General features: G+C 37.5%; 1 protein-coding gene across 1 annotated transcript in view; it reads right to left on the bottom strand.

The window, feature by feature from the left end:
* Positions 1-22921, bottom strand: part of CDC73 (cell division cycle 73) — a 119142-nt gene that overhangs the window by 77499 nt on the left and 18722 nt on the right. The window contains exons 8-10 of the mRNA XM_049807727.1: positions 13582-13680; positions 12220-12298; positions 1407-1471 (exon numbers count right to left, since the gene is read on the bottom strand). Coding sequence (XP_049663684.1) covers positions 1407-1471; positions 12220-12298; positions 13582-13680 — 243 coding nt within the window. The remainder of the gene's footprint in view (positions 1-1406; positions 1472-12219; positions 12299-13581; positions 13681-22921) is intronic.

Raw genomic sequence — 22921 nt, 5'->3', positions numbered from 1 at the left:
AATACATGAGCAAGGATTCCTAGAATTAAAAACCTTATCTCTTTAATGAACTTAAAAAATATGTAGTTTTTAGAGTTACTGCGCATCCCTTCACTTTTACAGTTTTTATAATGACAAACGTAAAACATCTCAACATTTCTACTTTACTTTAATCTTCTCTCTTTTTTTTTCCCCCCTTTTTTTCTTTTTCCTCCCCACAGGGCAATTAAGACAAAGATTATTTACTAAGTCATTTACTAAGTCATTTCAAGTCACTACCACTTGAAACAGATAAATTATACCATAGAAACCTGGGTTTGGTATAACAACACTACTGCTTGATCCCTCATAAAGCAGGCCTAAATTCATGCAAGGTTCAAGAACAAATCTTTGGACATAATGGGTTATTTTCCTCCTTAATCTGATCAATTTCTGAATTAATCTAGAAACAGCACTGTTTAGCACTAAGTAGATTACTTCTTTAAAATATTCCACCTGTATTTTTTTTTTTTTCTTTAAAGTATTTTAAGTCCAGAGAAGATTAGGAATGAAAGACTTGGGCAAGAACTTTCATCAAACAAGAAAAAGCTCTAAATGTTATTAAGAAATTTACATTTAAGATACTATTTTATGTTTAAATTAGGAGTGCAAACTGGAAGTAGTACATGGATTTAGGAGAGTGTTTAGTGCTGTCTATTCATCAGATTTATATAGGTATGCAGATGGCAAAAATCTTAATGAGGGCTCTACATTAGTTTTGTAGCATCTGTCCTACTTAGCAGCAGATCAAAACAGCATTTGTTTGACAGCATTCAACCCACTTCCACAAAAGCAGACAAACATTGGCCAGAAAAAGGAAATCTGTTTGAGGGTGTCTCTCTCATCTGCATACATAGCAATTTCCACTGACAGCATTATAAAGTCATACAAAAGCAGCTCATCTCACTAGGCTAGAAAGCTTCAACAGTAATGCAGAGGTCAAATTCTTCCACCACTGAACAAGTTTATGGTTATTAAATGCAGAGTAGTAAACAGAGCAATACTCCAAAACCTAGTTTTATTACTTCAGTTTTGTGAGTATAGTTTTATCAATTATGAAAGATGTCCTTCACAGACATACGTAAGGCTAGCAAAAATCTGGGTATCTTAGTAGACTCAAGCACAAAAAGGCTGCACCTCCACAAGAACAACCGGCCAGCAAAGCCTTCCCAGCACACCTTTTTACTGCAGACAAATCCCTTAAGGAAAGATCTCTAAAATGTGCAACCAAATCAAAACATTTTTATCTTTTCACAGAGAAGAATTTTCATCAGTTCTGTTAGTCAACCAAAGTGACCTTCTAGAGCCTAGGCCAGGCTGACATAATATATATATATGTACAGTATCATTTCCAGAAAACATATTTAAAGAAAAGGCTTTTAGCTTACCGTTACAGACTTCAGAGTCATTCCATGATAGGTGCCCATGGTATCAATTTTAAAGCCTTCTGTTTCTGTAATGGACAAAAGGCTCTTGTAAATCATTATGGACAGAGGGATGTCATGTCTAAATAGACAACAATGGAAATATCTCTGAAATTATTTTTGCAAAGAACGCATCTTGCTATTGATAGTGGTTTAGGTTCTGGTCACGATACAAAGCCTGGTTAGTAATTAGGAAATCTGTGTTTTCTTTAGACAGATGTTCGTTTCGTATTTCTGTAACCAGAGTAAGCTTTTCCTGCTGCACGGAATCATTCAAACCATTCCAGAGAAAGGATATAAATTTAAATCTTTGTGATAATACATTACAACATGCAGGCAGTCTCAGAAATTCTCTTCACTACAATATGGAGAGGTGCCTCATATTCCCAGAGTGCATTATAATGCAACATATTCAACTTGTATTAATGGAAAAATACACGTAATAAGAAATGCTGACTATAAAACCTTGGCCACTTAACATGATAAATTCCCTTCTGGAGTGTAGAAAAGTAACAATGTCATTGTCATATGATACAGAGGATAGAATCTGCATAAATTCACACTACCAGAGTAAAGGTGATAAAAAGGGCTGGTTTGGGTTTTTGGGGTTTTTTAGTGGTTTTAATCAGACTGAATTCATGCTGAGTAAGTGCCAGAAGCCTGCAAGTGCTCAGCAATTAAACCTGCTTCCACTAGCCTGTTTGCTTTTGAATATTCCTTCCTCCGTCGTCCTATTCTCACCAGTCTAAGACCAAAGTCAGCTCCTGAATACTGCCACCAGGATTTGCAAGAAAACCTTTTTCCTTTTGTATGTTCCCTAGCCTCATACATCTACGGTCAACTGACCCCATCAACCAACCACCCAATTAATTCATACTTAAAATGGCATGATAATCAGCACTTAAACCATGATAAGTAAGCATTTGTCTACACCTAAGCAACTTTCAGGCTATTTCAACTAGACTTGGGTAAAGGTAACTGATACTGTGCAGAAACAGCTCTTTGGAATTGGAAGATTTTTGCCATTTATTACTCCACCTTCATATAGTGCATCAGCACAAAAACATAATAGACCAAAAATAATGCCAAAGTAATGCTCACACCTGAACCTACAAAAACTCCAAGAAAAATATTAGATTTTCAAGACTGTTAAAGCTTCTTACTCTTATCATAAGTAAATTAACTTGAATTGAAACCCAGACAACCTTGAAAACAATGCAGATGCTCTGGGAAGCATCTGTGGTTACTCATCCTTTCTTCCTTAGATGCGGAAGATTATCAAACACTAGTAGGAAATGAGGCAGAATAGTATCCCAGATTTAATGACTCTCCAGTGCCTAGAAAAGATACACAAGAGTTGAAAACTGATCATACTACTCTCACCAGAGAGACAGGTAGCTACTTTCTGAACACCATTTTTGGCTTTACTTTTCCCCCCTTGTCCCCTTGATTATGCTACCAGATCTATCATCAACTACCAAGTGGAGAGGCCCAGTGTTACTGACCACATTTTGTTTTACACAAAGTCACCTCAGTTCCAGCCCTTCTTCATCTTGGCTTCTCAAGGCCATTCTCTCCTTCTGCTGGACTGAGCATTTCTGAACTACACAGAGTTGATTCTGAGAATGCAAAATGCAGGTACATGAATGGAGACTTGGTTTGGTCGTGGAAGAGACATGAATGCAGTCTTTTCTACTAAAAGAAGAAAAAGAAGCCTAGCTTCCCTTTATAAATTGATACTGCCATACCACCTTTCCCCCCAACCCAAAGATGTAATCATGCATTAGTCAGCTCAGGGTTCATACAGCTGAACTCAAGTTAAAGATGGTAAAGTTGCATCCAACCAACACTTCCATGGATAACAGTTTTTGCTGTCACTATATAGGTCACTGTTTCTGGGCAATGAGCATATTAATTTTTCAGGTGGTGCCTGGAGCCTTGCAGAATACTTGATAGAGCTCGCCTAAGTTGAAGACATGCTTTTGCTGACCTGAAGTGACATAAATCAGACATATATAATCTAGGCTGACAGTTGTTTGCGATTTTCAGGTTACCAACAGACGAACCTTTCCCCTTTCCAGACTGACCTATTATGGGTTCCTCTTGCCTATGACATGGAGAATTTCCAAGTACTTCAACCAGATGTTCCTCCCAAACTCCAAAGAATACAGATACCCCTTAACAAGGCCAGCAAAGCAACACCCCCCCATTGTACCTGGCCTGCCAAGGTTTCTTTCCTCCCAGCACAAATTGTGGTTCTAGAATTAGTTCTATATGTTTGTTCTCTGTTTCATTTCTTTCTTTTCACTGGACTCTTTTTCTACTTTTTCCCCTAGTAAAACTTTGCATTCCTTCTCAATTAAAAAACCCTAAACCAAGTCTCCATCAGCATTGCAAATGGAATAAAGGCCCACAGAGCTAGCAGCACAGTTAGAAAGTAAATTAAAGGGGAGAGAGGCACCTGGCAGGGAACAAGCCTCTGCTTAACCACCAATGGTTTCATCTTTTGCAAAAATCTCCCCAAGTCTCAAAATCTGTCCTGGTTCATTTAATATGCCACAAAAGCCTCTAACCAGAGCTCTGGCTCTTACCAGCTTCCTGCTCCCAGCCTTGTGCTGACCCTTCCTCCAAGCAGGAGGGGCAAACAAGTAGGATCCTAAAGATCCACCTGTTGCCTCAAGCATTAGTGCAGGCACTCTTGCCTGCTGAACATCTTCAGCAGCTACATAGGCCTTCCAATGCTATTTAACAGCTACTCAGGTAGTAAATAAAACAGTTCTGGTAACCTCTAAATAATGGCATAGTACTTTTCCTTCTGCATGTAAATCTAAGAGATGCTAAATGGTCCTGCAAACAGTTACTGCAGCCACTACAAGGTCTACTGCAGACCCCAGGAGCTGCTACCTGCTGGTAGGGTGGGACAAGTAGAAGAAACCACCTCCAAAACTGCCCACCAGCTCTCAAATTTCCTACTCTCAAGCAAACGGTGAATGACAGTTAAGCATTGTCAGCTTCCAGATAACCACAGCAACCCACCTGTAACTGGTAACAGCATGGACACTTTTTTCTCAGAATATAGCTTTTTTGACCTGATCCTCTCACATTTCCCATGTGATACTCTACCAGTCAGCCACTCACTTTTCTTACAGAAATAAACACTGCTACAAGCAAGAGCCCTGCCACTTGCACTGTTGTGCTTTTTTATAAGGTCTCAACAGTTTGTACACTTGGCCACATACAGTAGTACCTTCAGCTCCTCTCACTGTATACAGCGTGTGCAAAGCAGAAAACAAATGTTTCTAAGTCAGGGACTCCACAGTTATAGCCACATTCCCACTTCAAAAATTGCTGAGGGTGTTAGCCAGGTTAATGCAGCTGGTTGTAAAAGACAGTCAAGGACCAGGCTAGAAATCAGAGATGCAATTCTCCCAGAGCATTCTCTGAGGGCAGTGGCTGACCCTGAGGCAGCTGCTCAAAAGCAGACCTGGGATACAAGAGGAACCACAGGCCACAGTAAAGAGAAGCAGAATACAGAACAACCTGGAGCACCAGGGGACATGCTCCCAGCATACATCAGCATAAATGCTGTACCATACCCTCTGACTAAACATGCAAAAGCAATGTGTTTCTCCCCTCCCTCCCAAACCAGCTCAAACCTGTGCTGCTGAGTCATGCACCAGCAGAGATAAATACTGACGCCTGGCCAAGATATAGTTTGCAACTCCAGTTTCAAAATCACAGCTTCACTGATGATAATAGAGGAAGCAGTTAAAATTACAAGCCATCTACTAAGAAAAGGGTGTTTAAGAAGGAAAGAGCCCTTTAAATAAAAGTATGGTGATGAAAAGACTTTGGACCCTTATTTTTAAACGTGGAATTAGATGCAGAACAACTGTTAAAAAACCACCACTTGCTTGAGTCTTCAATATACCAGGATTCTTCAATAAAATTAAACAAAGTTATCATACACATTTCCTTTAGGCAAAAAGCAGTTCATATTAAATACTTTAAACACAGATCTAACATTAAGTAAAGAATGCAAGCAAAGTCCAACATTAATGTATTGCAATGAACTGTATTGCAACTTTTTCTGTTTTCCAAATATAATCAGTTTTACAAACATATAAGCATCGTTAAAAAACAGACATCAACAAACACCTTAAAAACTACTTCTTGAGGACTAAACACAATAACTAGTACTGAATAACCAATTCTAATGCTTCAAAAACATAAAATACCATCAGTTAACATTAAGACTATCTTTTCTTCTCCATTCATTGCACGTATTACAATCACAATTTCACACTGCAATGACCCAAAGACTGTCAAAAGAATCATACACTTTTCCAGTGTGGTTCATCACTAGTTACCTTTCTAGCATCACCATGAATCAGAGTGCCCTCTCTCATTTAAAAGAATTAAGACTGGAAATGAAAATACACACACTAACACATCAGCTTATTGGACTGATTATATTCTCCATCACCATTTGGGCATATGCTCCATTTCCTTGCATATAAATATTAATGTTCAAATTGCCTTCCATTTGCTCAAAGCCCACTGCCCTACATCCATTTAGGTCACTGCATTTTGATTCTGCACCTGCTGCAGATCTAGCCATCCAATCAGGGTGCAGACTTGAGCACTGATACATTACCAAAAGAGTAATAGCTTTAAAATAACTTAAATTAACCTGAATTTCTGGAAGGAAGTCCAGGCAAACAGAACAAAGGAGCATGTCTCTGAAACACTGAAGAGCTCAAGTTAAAGACTTTCTTTGAATAAGATTGAATAACCACTTCTTTTTTCAGCTGTATACTCTTCAAACCCCAGATAGCAACAGCTCTGCAGTCAGCCTGGAAATGATTCACTATCCCACTTCACACCCATGGTAATTAAATCACTGACACCAAATTTCATTCTGCATTTACTGAACACTCCTTTTCAGTACTACACCCTAACGAGTTAAAAGTTTCACACCTAAATTTCCAAGCTACACTAATTAGTTTACAAAATTCTCTGCACAGTTCATATGTAACAGTTCAGTAATAATCTTACAAGTAATTAACACAAAGTTCTTAAAAGTTTCTCACAGTACTAATAAAAAAAATTACAGTATGAATCTGTGTATTTTCTAGCACTGAAGTGAATGCACAGCATTGAAAATTATCAAACTACTTGGTCACACCAAGCCAGAAGATAGACATAGACCACAATCTCTTTCCAAATGTAAATCTCTCACACATATTCTCTGCTAGAAAAAAAAAGCAGAATCCTATAACCTTAAAAATGAATACAGTAAATACAAGTCTAACAAGGCAGTCAAGTTTCAGAACTGTGGATCTCCTGCTACCAGTTCTCATATTCTCCTTGTGTAAATAGAAATCACACATTTTAAAAGAAAATACCTATAATGATAGTTTATAAAGAAACTTTCTTAACGATGCATAGGACAGAAAAAAAAAAATTATGGTCCAGAGTTACCTCAAGCTTAAAAACTTCACAGTCCCCTGTTGCCTAGGCTTAACACAAGTGATTGAAAGCTAAGCATACTGCTGAAAAACTGCAGCTATGTTTGAAAATCCAATATGATGATAAGAATAATTCAAACATAAAATGACAATAGCAGGAAGTCAACGGCAAGCGTTCCTGAAGGAAACACTTGGATGTGGTAAACAATATTCTTTTCACCATCATGGACTGAAATCACACAGCTGTACAGCAAGAGCCTTTCCAATTTACACTAAATCGAAGTAAAAGTTGTTGGGGTTTTTTTAATAACAATTGGCTTCTGCTGTGTTGAAACCTTGACAACGACAATAGCAGGCAAACAACAACAATGGTCCTGGAAAACACCTTAAAGACCTAACACCTGCAGCAGCACAGAGAAACTTTTCTTTGTCATCTGGGGGATGCACTCAATGGGTCACAATAATCTTAAATCTTCAAGATTATCATCCCAGAACTAGTTCACATGTTGAAATTACCGAAGAAACAAGCATGTGAAAAGGAGGATCTCAGGTAAAGCCACTCAAGAAACTGGGGAAAAAACAAGGTATAGTGTCCAAAACAGTTTAGTACCTAGAATGTCCTATAGAACCAAACACATCAGCTCAAAGTTTTGGTATACCACAGGCTGTACTGCAAACCATATACATCAATAAATATGTATGTATATAATCAAACATTGAGGCACACAGGAGAGGACATGAGATACCTTCCTAAGCGTCAAATGACATTTGGGCTCAAGATTTTTTAAAAATCCTAAAAAGGATTTAAAAATTATGTTGTTCAAGAAGGTACAACCGACTGTAGTTTGAACAAGATGGTCTGTGGCATGAATAAAATACCACTAGTAAATATGCACATTAATAAATTACATTAATAAAGTGTAAAAAAAATAGCTAAGTGCAGTAATATAAAGGAAAGGAATAAAACTACAAAGGATAAGTAGAGAAAGTTTAGCACAGAATGGAGCTCCATGTTGTTGAAGAGATGATACCATCACTGAAGGAAACAAAACCAACAGGAAGGAAACAGCAGTCAAGGCAAATAATTACAGGGAGTTCACCTCCTCACCTCAAAACTGTTTGAGCAGTTCAGCATGACAGGTGCACTGCCAAGTAACATGTTCTTCCACTGTGGAAATACCTAGAACATACGAGTCCTACTGCAAGAGACATTCTAATACATTTCCTATGGCATAATTCACAGAACTTTAAGAACCAAAGAAAAGATTTCTCTCTCCTGCCTAACCAAAGCTGCAGTAACAAGACACTCATTTGAGAGAAAGCTACCAACTACTGACTCAGAGCTGCATAAGCAGTTCTGTTGACTGCAAGTGTAACTGATAATTTGTTCTTCAAGAATAGTACTTCACAATTACCAACTTCCTCACATTTACTATTAAAGCAATTGAAACCATTCTAGCAGCAAAGCCTGTCCCATCTGATATGAAAATTTCATGTCAGCCAACCAGAGAGGCATCCTGATAAACTGCATCAAAAATAACAACCCATCACAAGAAGCAGAGAAGTTTGGCTGCAACTCACCAGTTTACTTAGTGCGTCTTGTGTTAAAAATCCTAAATTTACTATCTGAGTTCTATAAGCTTTGAACTGTTTATGCTAAGAACACGACTGTTAATGGAAAAATTCTGTATTAAACCACACAAATATTCAAAGAAAAAACAGTTCACCTCCATGCTGCCTAAACTTTAAATCTTCACGAATACTGTAGTATTACATGAAACTGATAAACAATAAGCTGTTATCATGATGCAGCTAAGAGGGTACTACTGTGAATCCTTCCTGTAGTTTCAATACCTCTGAAGAAAGAGCAAACAGATGAGACACAAAGACAAATGGTTAGAGACATAGCCTCTCTTGGTTTTGTTTCAATGTTCAGCCAAAATCACCAATACGCACACTGTTACACGCATCATACCATCTTCCCTTCCACATCTCTGGCCAACCACATACACAGTCATCATATAGGGTAAGATGTGGAACCCTTTCAGAGTGACACAAGTCTAAAGGTTTCCACTTCATCTCAGGTGTTATCCTCCATTACTAATAAACATGGATACAATGGTATAGAGACTGCAAGTTATTATACCTCAAAATAATCAACCTTCTTTTCCTTCAGACTTCTTTCCCAAAATCCCCAGTACTGCAAGCTTTCCATAAACACATAATTCCAAATTCTTACTAGATTAACTGTAAAAACCCCAATCTTTAAGGAACAAAAAGTGCCTTATTTTACTTTTATTGATGACTATTTCTGCTTGCAATCTCACCTGCAATCTCACTTCTGCACTATTTGGGGGCCACAATTTAATTTTGAGGGCAACTAAATTAAAGATCCTTTAAGGAATGAGTTCACTTGTGATATGGTTGCAAGTGATACGTATAGTTAGTTCAGTTTTAAGCAAATCACGTTACTAGTGCTAAATGGCATAGGAAAACATTAACGCTTAATTATGTCTTTTATAAACTACCCGCACTGTAAGTTTCAGTTAGACTAATATTTTAAAGTTATCATTTTATAATAGAATACCTCAGAAGATCATCTGCTATTTTCTAAAGTTAATTTGTAGCTGAGGAAGATCTCTAATATCTCTAGGTCCTCTCAAGAAATATAGACATTAATTGCTAATTCTATGTAATTTCCATAAATGCTGTATCAATACCTTCCATAAATCAATCTTGTATTTGAAATACATTCTTTCAAACACTTAATTTGTACTTCCAATGCTAGCCTACACTTATCTAACCTGATATTACACCAGTGCTATTCTTAAACCAACCTATTTCTTTAAATACACCTAGAAAACTAAAATACAAAATTAACTCCATACGTCACTAAACCAAATATAATAAACTGTGTAAGTTAAGGCACATAACCATGTCCTAGAAAGATGCCCATTTGTAGTAACAACTACCCAGGTAGAATATGACTATTTCAGGCATTTTATAACCACATCACAAAAGAACCTTTCAACTGCAACACGAGCTGCAGTCCAGTCCATTTCAGCACTGATGGAAACCCCAAGACCACATTCTCAGAATCATATCACATAAAAATGGATTTTTCATCTTTATTAATTAAAGGCAGAAATTGCACTCTCTCCCCCCAACCCCCACCCCAGCAATCATTTAAGTTGTCTTTGATTTCTGCTCAGAAATTTCTACACTAAACCAGCACTGGTGAGCTACTCAAACTTTTCTGGGTTCTTTTTTCCTGCTATACAAAACCTGTTATTTTTTGTTCCCTCTTGAACCACACACATGCATTAAAAGCATAAAATATATTCACCTGTTTAGTACAGATCTTGTCTACATGGATTGCTTACTAGAACTATGTAACTTGTCACCTAGAAGGACACAGACCCTTCCTTTACCTAAGTTTCTTGTTGTAATAGAGTCCACAATGAATTAAATGCTTTGGTACAGTTGAACTGCTACACTTGTCCATTAATTTCTTTCTCCACCTTTTATTTTTTATTTCACGTTGTTCATTAGTATTTTTAACTCCTAATAGGAAATAGTAGTAAAACTACTTGGCAAATAACATTTTAAATCTTCAAGGCTCATGTATCAGAAGCAAACTGAAGAAGTACTAGTAAAAATATTCACAGAAGTGTTGGTTTTGGTATGATTTGTATTTTTTCCCTTCCTTTCTCTCCCAAATTCCATTGGCTCTAATTATAACAATTAATTCTTCATGGATGTTATTTGTAGACTATTTTTCAATGCTAAAAGAGCTAGCAAATATCCTGCTTCAGCTTTTTTCTCCTGCCACCCCCATGCAATTGTCAATGAGTAGTAGTAAATAAAAACCACTGCACTGAAATGAAAGTATATTGAGGCCAGCAGGGAACAGACTTCAAGAGAATATAATAGAATATCCGACCAAATTTTCTGTAGTAAGTTTCACACACACACACAAAAACCATAAACCTGAAGGATGTATTCACATGTAAGTGCATATCTACAAAACTTTTTTTTTTAAATAACTTCAGAGATGGCTACAGTTAGATTCTAAAATTCTCGTGCATTATCCAGTATGACGTACATGGGAAAACATAACCTTCACAAATTTCTTACAGCATGAAATTCTCCATGGTGTTATATTCTATGCTTTTCTTTCTCCAGTTACAATCAAAACTGAATATCCAATTACTACTGTAATATACTCTTACTTACTATTTATTTATATAGCAAAAACAATCATGTCATTTCAATATAAAATTGAACACAGCTACAGTACAGAACTCCCACAAAATCTGAGAATTCACATACAGTGCATATGAATGTCACTCAGTTTCCCTGAACAAAAATTTGTACTAACTTGGACAAAGCCAAATACTCTAAAAGACACAAGCTGAACTGCTCAGCTAAACTTTAAAAGGACTTTTAGCAGCATGTGAGTTCTTGCAGTCAGAAAAGAAAGCCCTTAGAAGCATGCATAGGAAGTTTCATTAAAGAAGAGAATCATTTTGTTTGAGAACTCGAAGGAAGAGGCAACTCTGAAGTATAAAAATATTTGCCTTGCCCTCTGCAAGAAACACAAAAACATCAAATCACAATGAACACAAGACTTGAAAATTAAAACCACAAGAAGACACAAACATGAAATAACCAGAACTTGTACTAGAGCAGAAGATAAATAAAGCAAGGGGGACAGAAGAAAAATTTTGAGTTTGAAAGACAAATCAACACTCAAGTTCAACCTTCCACCCTGTTTTAAAATAAGCGAGAATTCTTAAATATTGTAGATTATTTCCATCTTCTCTCCAGAAGGGAGCTCATATTTAGCAGTGCTGTTACCAATTTGTTTTGTAATTTAAAGAGACCTAACAAACTAATAACATTTACTTGTAATTACTAGAAGCAACTTTTAAAGTACTTGTTGATTGTTTGAGGACAGGCAATCTATTTCATTTTATGCACCGGACAGTCATATTTGCAGTTCTACTTTTTTATTAATTACATGTGACCTTACCCAAACAAATAATTTATCCCCCTCCCCAAGAAGTTCTGGTTTTAAGCTTTCAGTTTGCTTTCTGAGACCTAGAAATAATTTCTAATAAATAGTATTTTTAGACTTTATTACTTAGGCACAGTTACAGTTTTTTTTGATCTTTTCTTAGGTTTGAAAAGCAACAGCACAGAAAATCCCCTAACCTGAACTTTATAACTCATCGGTTTCATTTCCCAGTTGTTTTGGGTTTTTTTTCCCCCCCCTTTTAAAAGCAGCATTAAAATCAACTTACCCTCTTTGCCTTTGAATCTTTCCTGATCATATCTGTTGTAGGCAGCTGGAATAGGTTGCTTATTTCGTAAAGCGGGATCCTAAAACAGGTTAAGTAAGATTTGTAAAATATACTAAAAGGTATTTGATGATTTTTGAATGTCAAAGTATTATATGGAACTGCTCAAGAGTATAAAATTAGTTCGCTTTTGCAGGAGTTTCAATGCATTAGAAAACTTCTGGTACATTTCCCTTTAACAGCTACTTACAATCTTAGAGAAAGAGTTTAGAAATACATACTGAAAGCCATGACAACAACCTGAGGCAAAACTAAAGTAGCAATATCAATGTACATTAGCTAAAACCTGTAAGTTTTATGAAACCACTGAGTTTTTGTAGTATCTCAAGAACTAGTGGGGAGGGGTAAAAAAAAAAACCAACCCATCACCTGACAACTCATAATTAAGCCTTCAGCCACACACACACACACAAAATGTTCCTTGCTGGCCTGATGAAGCTAAAATTCTGCTAAACCTACAGAATAAAACCAACTTCAGTAGAAAAAAGGCATTCTGGGAAAAAAAGTTTAAAAAAGCACCAATCTAGAGGCACACTAAATACCAGTTCAACCTTTTTTTGTGAATGGCTTAGTTATGTATTCACAACTATTCTGAATGGGTCATTGAATAGTCCCATGCACAAATTACAGAATTCAACATGAAGCAAATAATTAAATGTCGGACTTCATCTTGCTATTTAAATTTAGTTCTTTGTTAAATGCAGTAGCAACAAAACCAAATCCAAGTATGATTAAACAGCTTTTATAGCAGACTGCCACTGAATTCAAGAATATATTAGATTTAATAGAACTCAACAGTAAACACCACAATACAAAACAAATCCTGAATAATACCTAGATAAACTTAAACAATAAAGCTCTAAGTCTGTCCTCCTGATTTATTACAGGCAAAAGAAACGCAGTTCAAGCTGTTCCCACTCATGAGTCACATTCCAGATTCTTAAACATTTTCAACCCTATCTGTCAGAAAAACAGCAAAACGTTTTGTTTGAAATGGCAACAGTCTCATCTAATACATTTTTTGCAAAGAGATGCAGGATGTCGCTAGTGTTTGGTAGATGCAGAAGCTGGCACTAGCAATTTAATTTCTAAGTAACAAGAACATACCGAACAAATTAAACTATTATATTCAAGCTACATTTATTGGTATTTAAAGAGTCAAGTCAAAGAGTATCTATAAAGTTATGCTTGAAAGTTGTGCATTCATTGGAACTAAACCAAAACAAATTTTGTATTTAATAATGGCAAGACACTCTACTGTCACTTTTGGGGTCACAGCCTTTAAACTCAAAGTGCTGCTCCTACCGTTGGTGCTGTATTTGGTGCAGGTCTTTGTTCAGGTGCTCGGCCTTCTTCTCTGGCTTTTACTGACTGAAGAATTGCAAAAATATTCTTGGCAAAGTTCTGAAAAACAAATCAGATAGTATGTGAAATGCCAATAGTTCGCAAGGTTCACAGGTAAGAACACAGGTAGAAGACACGAGTTGGTTAACTTGTACTTCACAGAAAAACAGAAGTGGTGCACCAATCTTCTAAATACATGTTTTTCTAATTACTTTTCTGTGACGGGATCCAAACATAAACAAGTTTTAAGGCCCCACTGCTACCCCCTATTCTTTAAGGCCCAAACTTGCTAAATCTAACTAGCATCATTACAGCACAAGGTAAAACAAACTCTTCATAAAATGCTTGTAATCTCCTTCTCCCCTCTTGCCTACCATGCCCTTACAGTCCCTTGGGAAGTCTTCATGCTGTAGCAAGAAGGAAAAACTTTTAATCAAGACTTCCAGGACAAGTCTCATCTCCAAGGCAGAGATACGTATCCACTAATGAGACCCCGTCTGCTTGTCTTTAGTCTTTATCTTGAATTATTACTTCACTCCATTTAGCACCAAATAATTTAAGTAGTAGAGTCTTTCATTTTAAATTGGAGGAAGCAAGTACAGAAATCACATCTGGAAATCCTTGATTCAAGAGTGATTCAGGATAATTCTAATAACTTCATGCATTGTTTTGTCAGATAACCAAGTCATTGAGGCACAACTGAACAAATGATATTGATCAAGGTTTTTAAAACACATTCCTCCTGGAAATATTAGTAGGAATGTTTTATTCTAAACAAAAATGTAAACAAAAATTAAACTTTTGAAAGGCATATGCTTATTATGTTACCATTCAATAGGTATTTTAAGCTATAAAGATATGTGGACACAATGTCTGCCACTACTGTGAATTTTCAGTAATGCTTCATCAGTAAAAGAAACCTTTTATCAGTTAAGAAAAAAGGCTTTTCTACTGATTCAGAAGAGTATAAAGTATTCACAAAAGGCTTACATTCTTTTAGAGTATTGTATACTAACACTGAAGTGATATTAATTAACATCACTCACATTACCAAAAAAAATTAAAGGATTAATTACAAAACAAAGACTTCTGGGATTAATTTTGTATAAATCATTTAGAAAGCGCTGTAATGCAAAGTTTCTCTAAGCTTATTCACTAGACCTCTTTCAGCATGTTGGTCATGGTTTAACCCCAGCCAGCAACTAAGCACCATGCAACCGCTCACTCACTCCCCCACCACCCAGTGGGATGGGGGACAAAAACGGGAAAAGTAGTCAAACTCATGGGTTGAGATAAGAATGGTTTAATAGAACAGAAAAGAAGAAACTAATAATGATAATGATAACACTAATAAAAAGACAACAGCAATGATAAAATGATTGGAATGTACAAATGATGCGCAGTGCAATTGCTCACCACCCGCCGACCGACACCCAGCTAGTCCCCAAGCAGCAACTCCCTCCGCCCCCACTCCCCTCAGTTCCTATACTAGATGGGACATCACATGGTATGGAACACCCCGTTGGCCACTTTGGGTCAGCTGCCCTGGCTCTGTCCTGTGCCAACTTCTTGTGCCCCTCCAGCTTTCTCACTGGCTGGGCATGAGAAGCTGAAAAAGCCTTGACTTTAGTCTAAACACTACTGAGCAACAACTGAAAACATCAGTGTTATCAACATTCTTCACATACTGAACTCAAAACATTGCACTGTACCAGCTACTAGGAAGACAGTTAACTCTATCCCAGCTGAAACCAGGACAATGTTGTCAATCCGCTCCAAGCCGGAAGGGCAGGAACTGGAAGACCACCAGAAACCACTTATGAAGGCAAAGCCATTCCTTGAGCAAGCCCAATTCTTTTCACAAACGCTGAAAGAACTCACACAAAACTGTATCTGAAGTTCTTTTCAGTCAGAAAATCCTGGAAGAAGAAAAACTTTAGAGCTGAGCCATGCACATATCAATTATACAGGCATACTCAAAATCAGCTCTGTTCTTCAGAAAAAATGTCTAAACTACACTTTTTACTGGGAATTCAGAGATTTCTCCCAAACTGTGGGCTGGGCAGCATATCAATCACAATTCTTGTCATTGCTGTACTTCATCACATTTGGTCTCCTGGAAATGACAAGCTACTCAGTCTTCTGAAATTCAGGACGAGAAACTAAATAACAAGAAAAAGGGTTTTATAAGAGTGATTATCCATGTAGAAGGCAAGTCTTTTTTAAGTCACAAGGAAACTACAACCAGCTTTCATATCCATATTTAATTCATAAAACCTAGAGTTAACATACTCTTAAAAGTGAGCTTAAATTTAAAATTATGATTTTTTCAAAGGCATTTTAGCATCTCAGATTTTAATAGCCTGAAATTGCATGTCCTGGACCAAATTTTAAATTCTAACAGGTAAAAAAAACAACACAGGACTTTCTCCCATCTGCTGAAAACTAGTTGCTACTAAGCATGGAATTACAAAGTGTTCTTACTGATGTCTTTTTTCCACAGCATGAAAATGCAGGTCCCCCAAGGCCACAAATAATATCTGTTTGGAAGGGGAAAAAACAGCAGTGTTTTAACAAGCACTCGAACTAGTATCATCATCATGCTGTTCACTGGGTTGGTCAGGGACGTGGGATTACAGTACTGTGACAGAAAAATGATCAAGCAGTAAGTCCACTGCAGGTATCAGCTGATTTGCAAAGCCCTGCAGAGTCACAAGACTGCTAAGTTTTCATTGTTCATCCCTTCAGAGATCAGAATATAAATATCCCCTAGCTTCTGCCCTGGATTTAGTTAAACTTAATACCAAGTGCAACATTTTTATTACCAAAAACTTCTGATCTGGGGGACAGAGCAGAAAAAAAAAAAAGAAGCTATCTGGTTTTGCACACTAAGACTTACAAAAATCTGCACATGCTTTAAAAGCAATGCTTAGGAAAATCCTTATATCTTTGTTGATTCCAACAATGTCCACACCTAATAATAGTTCATCACATTGATGGGGGGAGAAGAGACAAAATGTTTCAGCCACTTCCAAATCAGGTTTTTGATACTATCTTAAATAAAACCCTATCATAATAGATTTTTCCACCCATCCTCACTCATGCCTCTAAAAAGACAACTTATGCACTATATGCAAATTGGAAGAGAAAACAATTGTATCCAAAGGCAATCAATAACAGCAGCTACGGTCAGATAAATGTAGTCAATCATCTTACAGAAAGAATCACACAGATTCTTTAGGAAAGCCTGCAACAGTAAATAAATTCTCAAATTTTACTGGCACAGGTGCTCTATCTATCCCTTGCCAACATAGTGACTAACATCCACCAAGGCAAGTTACTATCACTGGTGTTAATTTAACACCAGGCTGTTTGAGGAGAAACACCAGAGCAAGTAAGATCAGCTTGCTTGGCTGGGGAAGATCTAATGCAGTTACATCACTAACAAGACTCCTTTTGTAATAAAAATACTTCCACTTAAATATATCAAATTTATTATAAAAAATTGCAACCTTCATTCTGCAACCTATCTTTAATTTCTGCAACTAGCCAAGACCCTAATGCTCATTAACAAAGACTTCTAGTCACAATAGCAGCTTTATCGTGCTAGTAAAAAAAAAGTTTCTAGTAACGATCATCAAGGAGAAATACCAACTTTAACTTGACAGAAAACAATTCTTGAGGCAAAACAAAATTTCAAGAAAAGCATACTTCATCTCAATCATCTGAACAAAACCAGAAGATTAAATCTAACATATAAAACTAGAAGCATATACACTGTTATACAGCACGGCTTCTAGAGGGCTTCAAAACTTTCTTACAGCTAAGTTGTAACCACTTTTTAATCAGATTTTACATTCTGGTGTTTCACTGCGGAGAGAAAAAGAGCCTAGGAACAACCATATAAACTCAAACTCGAGCTGCCAAGGATTTCTTGTTCGACATGCATCCCAGAATGATCAAGAGCTGCAGAATGCTATAAACATTGTCCAAACCTATATTAGGGCTGAAGAAGGAAAAAATCAAGCCCTTACCACACTTCTTTACACATTTCCTTGATATGCTCAGACCTACTGCTAAGTCCTTTGCAGCAGACTGAAAGGCATGATGCAGTACCAGAAATGCAATATGCCTGTACAGGGTTTGCATGGCAAGGTTTTGGTAGCCAGGGGGCTACAGGGGTGGCTTCTGTGAGAAGCTGGTGGAAGCTTCCCCCATGTCCAACAGAGCCAATGCCAGCCATCTCCAAAAAGGCTTGCCGCTGGCTAAGGCCAAGCCCGTAAGTGATGGTGGTAGTGCCTCTGGGGGGATAACATATTTAAGAAGGGAAAAAAACCCCTGCATGGCAATTGCAGCCAGAAAAAGTAGTGAGAACATGCGGGAGAAACAACCCTGCAGACACCAAGGTCAGTGAAGGAGGAGGAGAAGGTGCTCCAGGTGCCAGAGCAGAGATTCCCCTGCAGCCCATGGGGAAGACCATGGTGAGACAGGCTGTCTCCCTGCAGCCCATGGAGGTCCATGGTGGAGCAGATATCCACCTGCAGTCTGTAGAAGCCCTGACGCTGAAGCAGGTGGGTGCCCGAAGGAGGCTGTTGACCCCATGGGAAGCTGGTGCTGGAGCAGGCTCCTGGCAGGACCTGTGGCCCCGTGGAGAAGATCCCACGCTGGAGCAGGTTTTCTGGCAGGACTTGTGACCCCGCAGGGGAGCCACACTGGAGCAGTCTGTGCCTGAAGGACTGCACACTGTGGAAGGGACCCACACTGGAACAGTTCATGAAGAACTGCAGCCTGTGGTAATGACCCACATTGGAGAAGTTCATGGAGGACTGTCTCCTGTGGGAGGGACCCCATGCTGGAGCAGGGGAAGAATGTGAGGAGTCCTGCCTCCAAGGAGGAAGGAGCAGCAGAGACTATGTGTGATGAACTGACTGCAACCCCCGTTCCCCGCCCCCCTGTGCTAACTGGGAAGGGAAGAGGTAGAGAATTCGGGAGTAAATTTAAGCCCAGAAAGAAGGGGTGGGGTGTTTTTAAGATTTAGTTTTATTTCTCATTACCCTACTCCAGATGATTGGCAATAAATTAAGTTAGTTTTCCCCAAGTTGAGTCTGTTTTGCCCATGATGGTAATTGGTGAGTCCTTATGTTGACCCACGAGCCTTTTGTTTTATTTTCTCTCTGCTGCCCAGCTGAGGAGGGAAGTGATAGAGCAGCTCTGGTGGGTACCTGGAATCCAGCCAGGGTCAACCCACCACAATTCCCATCATACAGTTTCAGCAATTCCTATGTACTGCATAACACAAAATACGTAACAGTATTCAGGTGATCTCACAGAAGTGCAGCAGAAATTAAAAATTTGTTCATATGGACCATGAACTAACGAACTGTATATTTAAAAGAAAATATTTTGCATATTTAAATTTAAAGCACATATTTAAATATGGAGTCCTTCATTTAAGGCATCGCTGTCCTATGCCTAAGAATCTGTATCTTCAACTTGTAAACTGTTCGCCAACAGTGAAGTTTATCTTCCCTCCTCCTTGCTCTTCTAATTTAAAAATAGTCCTAAAGCACTGCATTTTATGTTGTATGCTAGGTTGCCCTCAGAATCAAAGGTTGAACGTAGACAAGACTGACATTCAGGGATAGTTACAAGCAACTGCAAGCATACAAATATATCGGTAGAACGGATATGTGAACTAGTGGTATTCTCTGCACTGTGCTTATTCAGACCACAAAAATTTCCATCATTTCTGACCCAGCATCCTTCCTCTCCTTACACAAGAACCCTTCAGAAACAGGCCACAGCTAGAAACATGACCTTGAACTATATAGATGTGACAAAGTAAATCTTCCTTTTTAAATTACATACACATGCACCTCTCCCATTTACCTTATTTCCTTTCATTTGAATAACACATACAACGCACAAGATGCTCAACCGCACTAACAGGCATGGTTGCGGAGAGCTCACGGTACCTCTCAAACTATTACCTATACACTTTCAACCTGTACATACCATACCACAGTTAAGTCATACAACAAGCATACTACCACACAGACAATTTTAAGAACCACCACCTAAATAAATGGGTCATCTTAGTTGTCCTTTCAGGACAACAGTAGTTTTAAGAAATTCACAAGGAAATACTAGAATTTATACAGCTAACCGACTGAAGCAGAGTACATGGCTTAATTTTTTTAAGCTCTAAGATTAGGGAACCTATACTAAACTATTCATAAAACTCAACATGTTACTAACTGCTGGGGAAAAAAAAATAGAAATCAGACACTCCCCTTCATAAAAAGTTACTCTGGGAATCAACTAACATTTCTTTATGTTCCAGTCAAAAAGTTCATTTAAGTATTACTATAGCCTACTGCACTGAATTGCTATCAGCCCTGCATATTTGTGGACTCTGTTTCAGTAAAAAGTTCCATTCCTCACTTATTCCATGTAATCTTCACTAAATTTTTATAGCAACACTATTATACAAAAGACAACTGAAACATTTACTTTAAAATAGCACAAAGGCTAATTCAGAAGCATGAAAGAGCAGCAATGCTTTAACACCCCGAAGACACAGCACAGTATAAAATCTGCTCAAAAATCCCCCTCATAACATAATCCTAGTTTATGTCTCCTATGAATGCAGCATATGGAAATACTTTTTTTTTCTTAATACTTATAGAAGTAGTGCTTAAGAACGGTGAAGTTACTTTATAGCTGACCTAAATTTTCTTTCAGGAAACATAATGCTTTATTCTACAGATTTTTCTGATAAATTCGAGGTACCTATTCACAAAAAAGACTTATTATTGTGCAATATAAATACATTTTTAATAATCTGGCCCATCTTTCCTTTAAGTGCTGTATTCAAAACATCTGCATTAGTTCCTAGCAGCAATATAAGGTCTTCCCCGTTTTACTAAATACGCTAATATAAGACAAAATGGAGTTTGGGAACTTAAGCTAGAGCATGCTATTACACTTGTGCACAGCCTTTCTAAAACCATACGCTTGTTCCATTCAAAAGCACTAATAAGGATACTAGCTGCTATTAACCTGGCACACCTTTGCCTTCTCAATTTTGCTATTAAATTCACTATTGTGAATTTCAGGAGCATAGAACAATTCTGCCACCTAGAGCCCATACACAAAGTTGCTTTTACAATCAATTTATTTTAAAGTATCCACAATTTTACTCTCAGACCTTTTAGCAGTCAAAAGTGATTAAAATACTATTAGTCTTGCTATAAAGTTATTTTAATACAAATTGCAGTTACAAGATCATATAAAAGAATTTACCAAAACTGTGATTATAACTGTAGTATTAATCCCCTTACAAGTGACTTAACTAGTAAGAATGCTCAAAAATGAAAACCGAAAGTAACTGAAAAAGTGGTTTCTCCCAGCACTTACTTCAAATGTGTTAGCTACTGTTAAATGGATCAAACCTACAAATAAACAACATTAATTTAAAAAAATAAAGTATGCCAGCATTAACTGCAGCGGTAATATTTTCCAGGTGTCAACAGAAAACTAAAAATATTTACCACCATAAAGATGAGATTAATTTGTGGAAAATGAGAAGGCCTGGTATTTAATACTTATGTACAGGAATACAAAAAAACACAAAGGAAAAACATTCTGAAATAGTTCAGAGCAAGACATTCTATCAGAAACTGGGGGTGGGGCAGTGGGGAAATAAAATAAAGATTATGGAATTTAATACATACAACTCGCAGTCATCGAAGTTAGAGCTGAGCCCATTCCCTTCTATATTAATGTCCTTTTTTATAGATACATAATACACTGGGCATCATTAACCTTTTTTCCAAAGAAAAGTATAGATACTAGTACATTACAACAGGGCTGCAATAACTAAAGATATCAAATCTGAAAACAATAGTGGTTTGTTTTTTTTAAAAAAAAGTTTTTCATTTGAACTGATTGCTTGTTATACAAAGTAAGATTCCTGTGTTTTCAAAACAAAGCCTAAGAAAAATATGTGCTGGATAGCCTAGTCTACATCTTTCACATAAGAACAGATAACATAGAAATATGAGGATTAAGGCAGAAAAAAAATTTTATTTGATTCAGGCTTACTTCCTACTTTATTAGAAAAGGAAAGAACGTAATTTTTATATATAAAGGCACCAATAATTCAGAATATTCTCTTAATTTTTTGGTAAGTATTAAGCAGGGAAAAGATTAACTACCTGGATTGTGAGAGAATCAAATTGGTCAGTCTGCAGAAGTGAAGCAACAGCAAGTAACAAATGCAACCTCTGCTTCAACATTTCAACCTAGACCCAGCAAGTAATATGCACATGAAGAAACAAGCTTCTATTGACAAAAACATACAATTTCATAATTCAAAGGTTATGAAACTAGAGGGACCGAGTTTCTTGTGACTCTGACCCTGGAGTTTTAATGCTCTAAGTAGTTTTTCTGTTAGTAACGGACACCCACTTAAGGAGCCCATATCTGATCATTCTTCAATTTTATACACAGCTAATTCCATTAGAAAAACATTTACCTCAAATTCAGATTTCTCATGTCCAACTTACATGGTTCTACTTCAGTGCTTTTCCCTGGAACATAGCCAGGCACTCAATAACAGTAAGACAGCATATGGGTCACTCTGGACTCCTAGCACCTTGCAATGTCTTCAAAAGACTTACACAAGGCTCAAGGAAGACAGTAAAGAAGAGATTTACAGATCTATTAAAAGAGGACGAGAAATACACAAAACCAGCAGCTGGACAAGTTCCATGCAGTTACTGCACAGACATATGTAAATGTGCATGAGTATGGACTCACGTACATGAAGCATATATAGCCATTGTTCCAGTTTCTTAGCAAAAGCTATTTAGAAAGGTTATGTGGCATAACCTTTAAGACTTCCCATATGTTCAATGGGATGGGTGTTATTTCTCCTGTACATAGGGTTAGAGTTCACTTGAGAAAAGGTAATTCTAGTATACTCACATCTGTAAGAAAATAAGACTGAAGAGTGCTACCCAAAATTTAAAGTTTCAGCAATAATCTCTAGCATATCCCTATGTATTGGGTCTGGGTGAGATGGAGTTAATTGTCCCCATAGCAGCCCTCGTAGTGCTGTACTTTGCATTAGTAGCTAGAATGGTGTTGATAACACACCAGTGGTCTGGCTGCTACTGAGCAGTGCTGGCACAGCATCAAGGCTGTCTCTTCAACATTTCCCCCTCACCAGCAGGCTGGGAGTGGGCAAGATCTTTGGAGGGGACACAGCCAGGACAGCTGACCCCAAGTGACCAAA

The sequence above is a fragment of the Accipiter gentilis genome, chromosome 8 (genome assembly GCF_929443795.1).
Source record: "Accipiter gentilis chromosome 8, bAccGen1.1, whole genome shotgun sequence".
In the NCBI taxonomy this organism is placed as follows: Eukaryota; Metazoa; Chordata; class Aves; order Accipitriformes; family Accipitridae; genus Astur; species Astur gentilis.
Note: the sequence above shows the minus strand (reverse complement) of the source record. Positions and strands in the feature narration are given on the sequence as shown.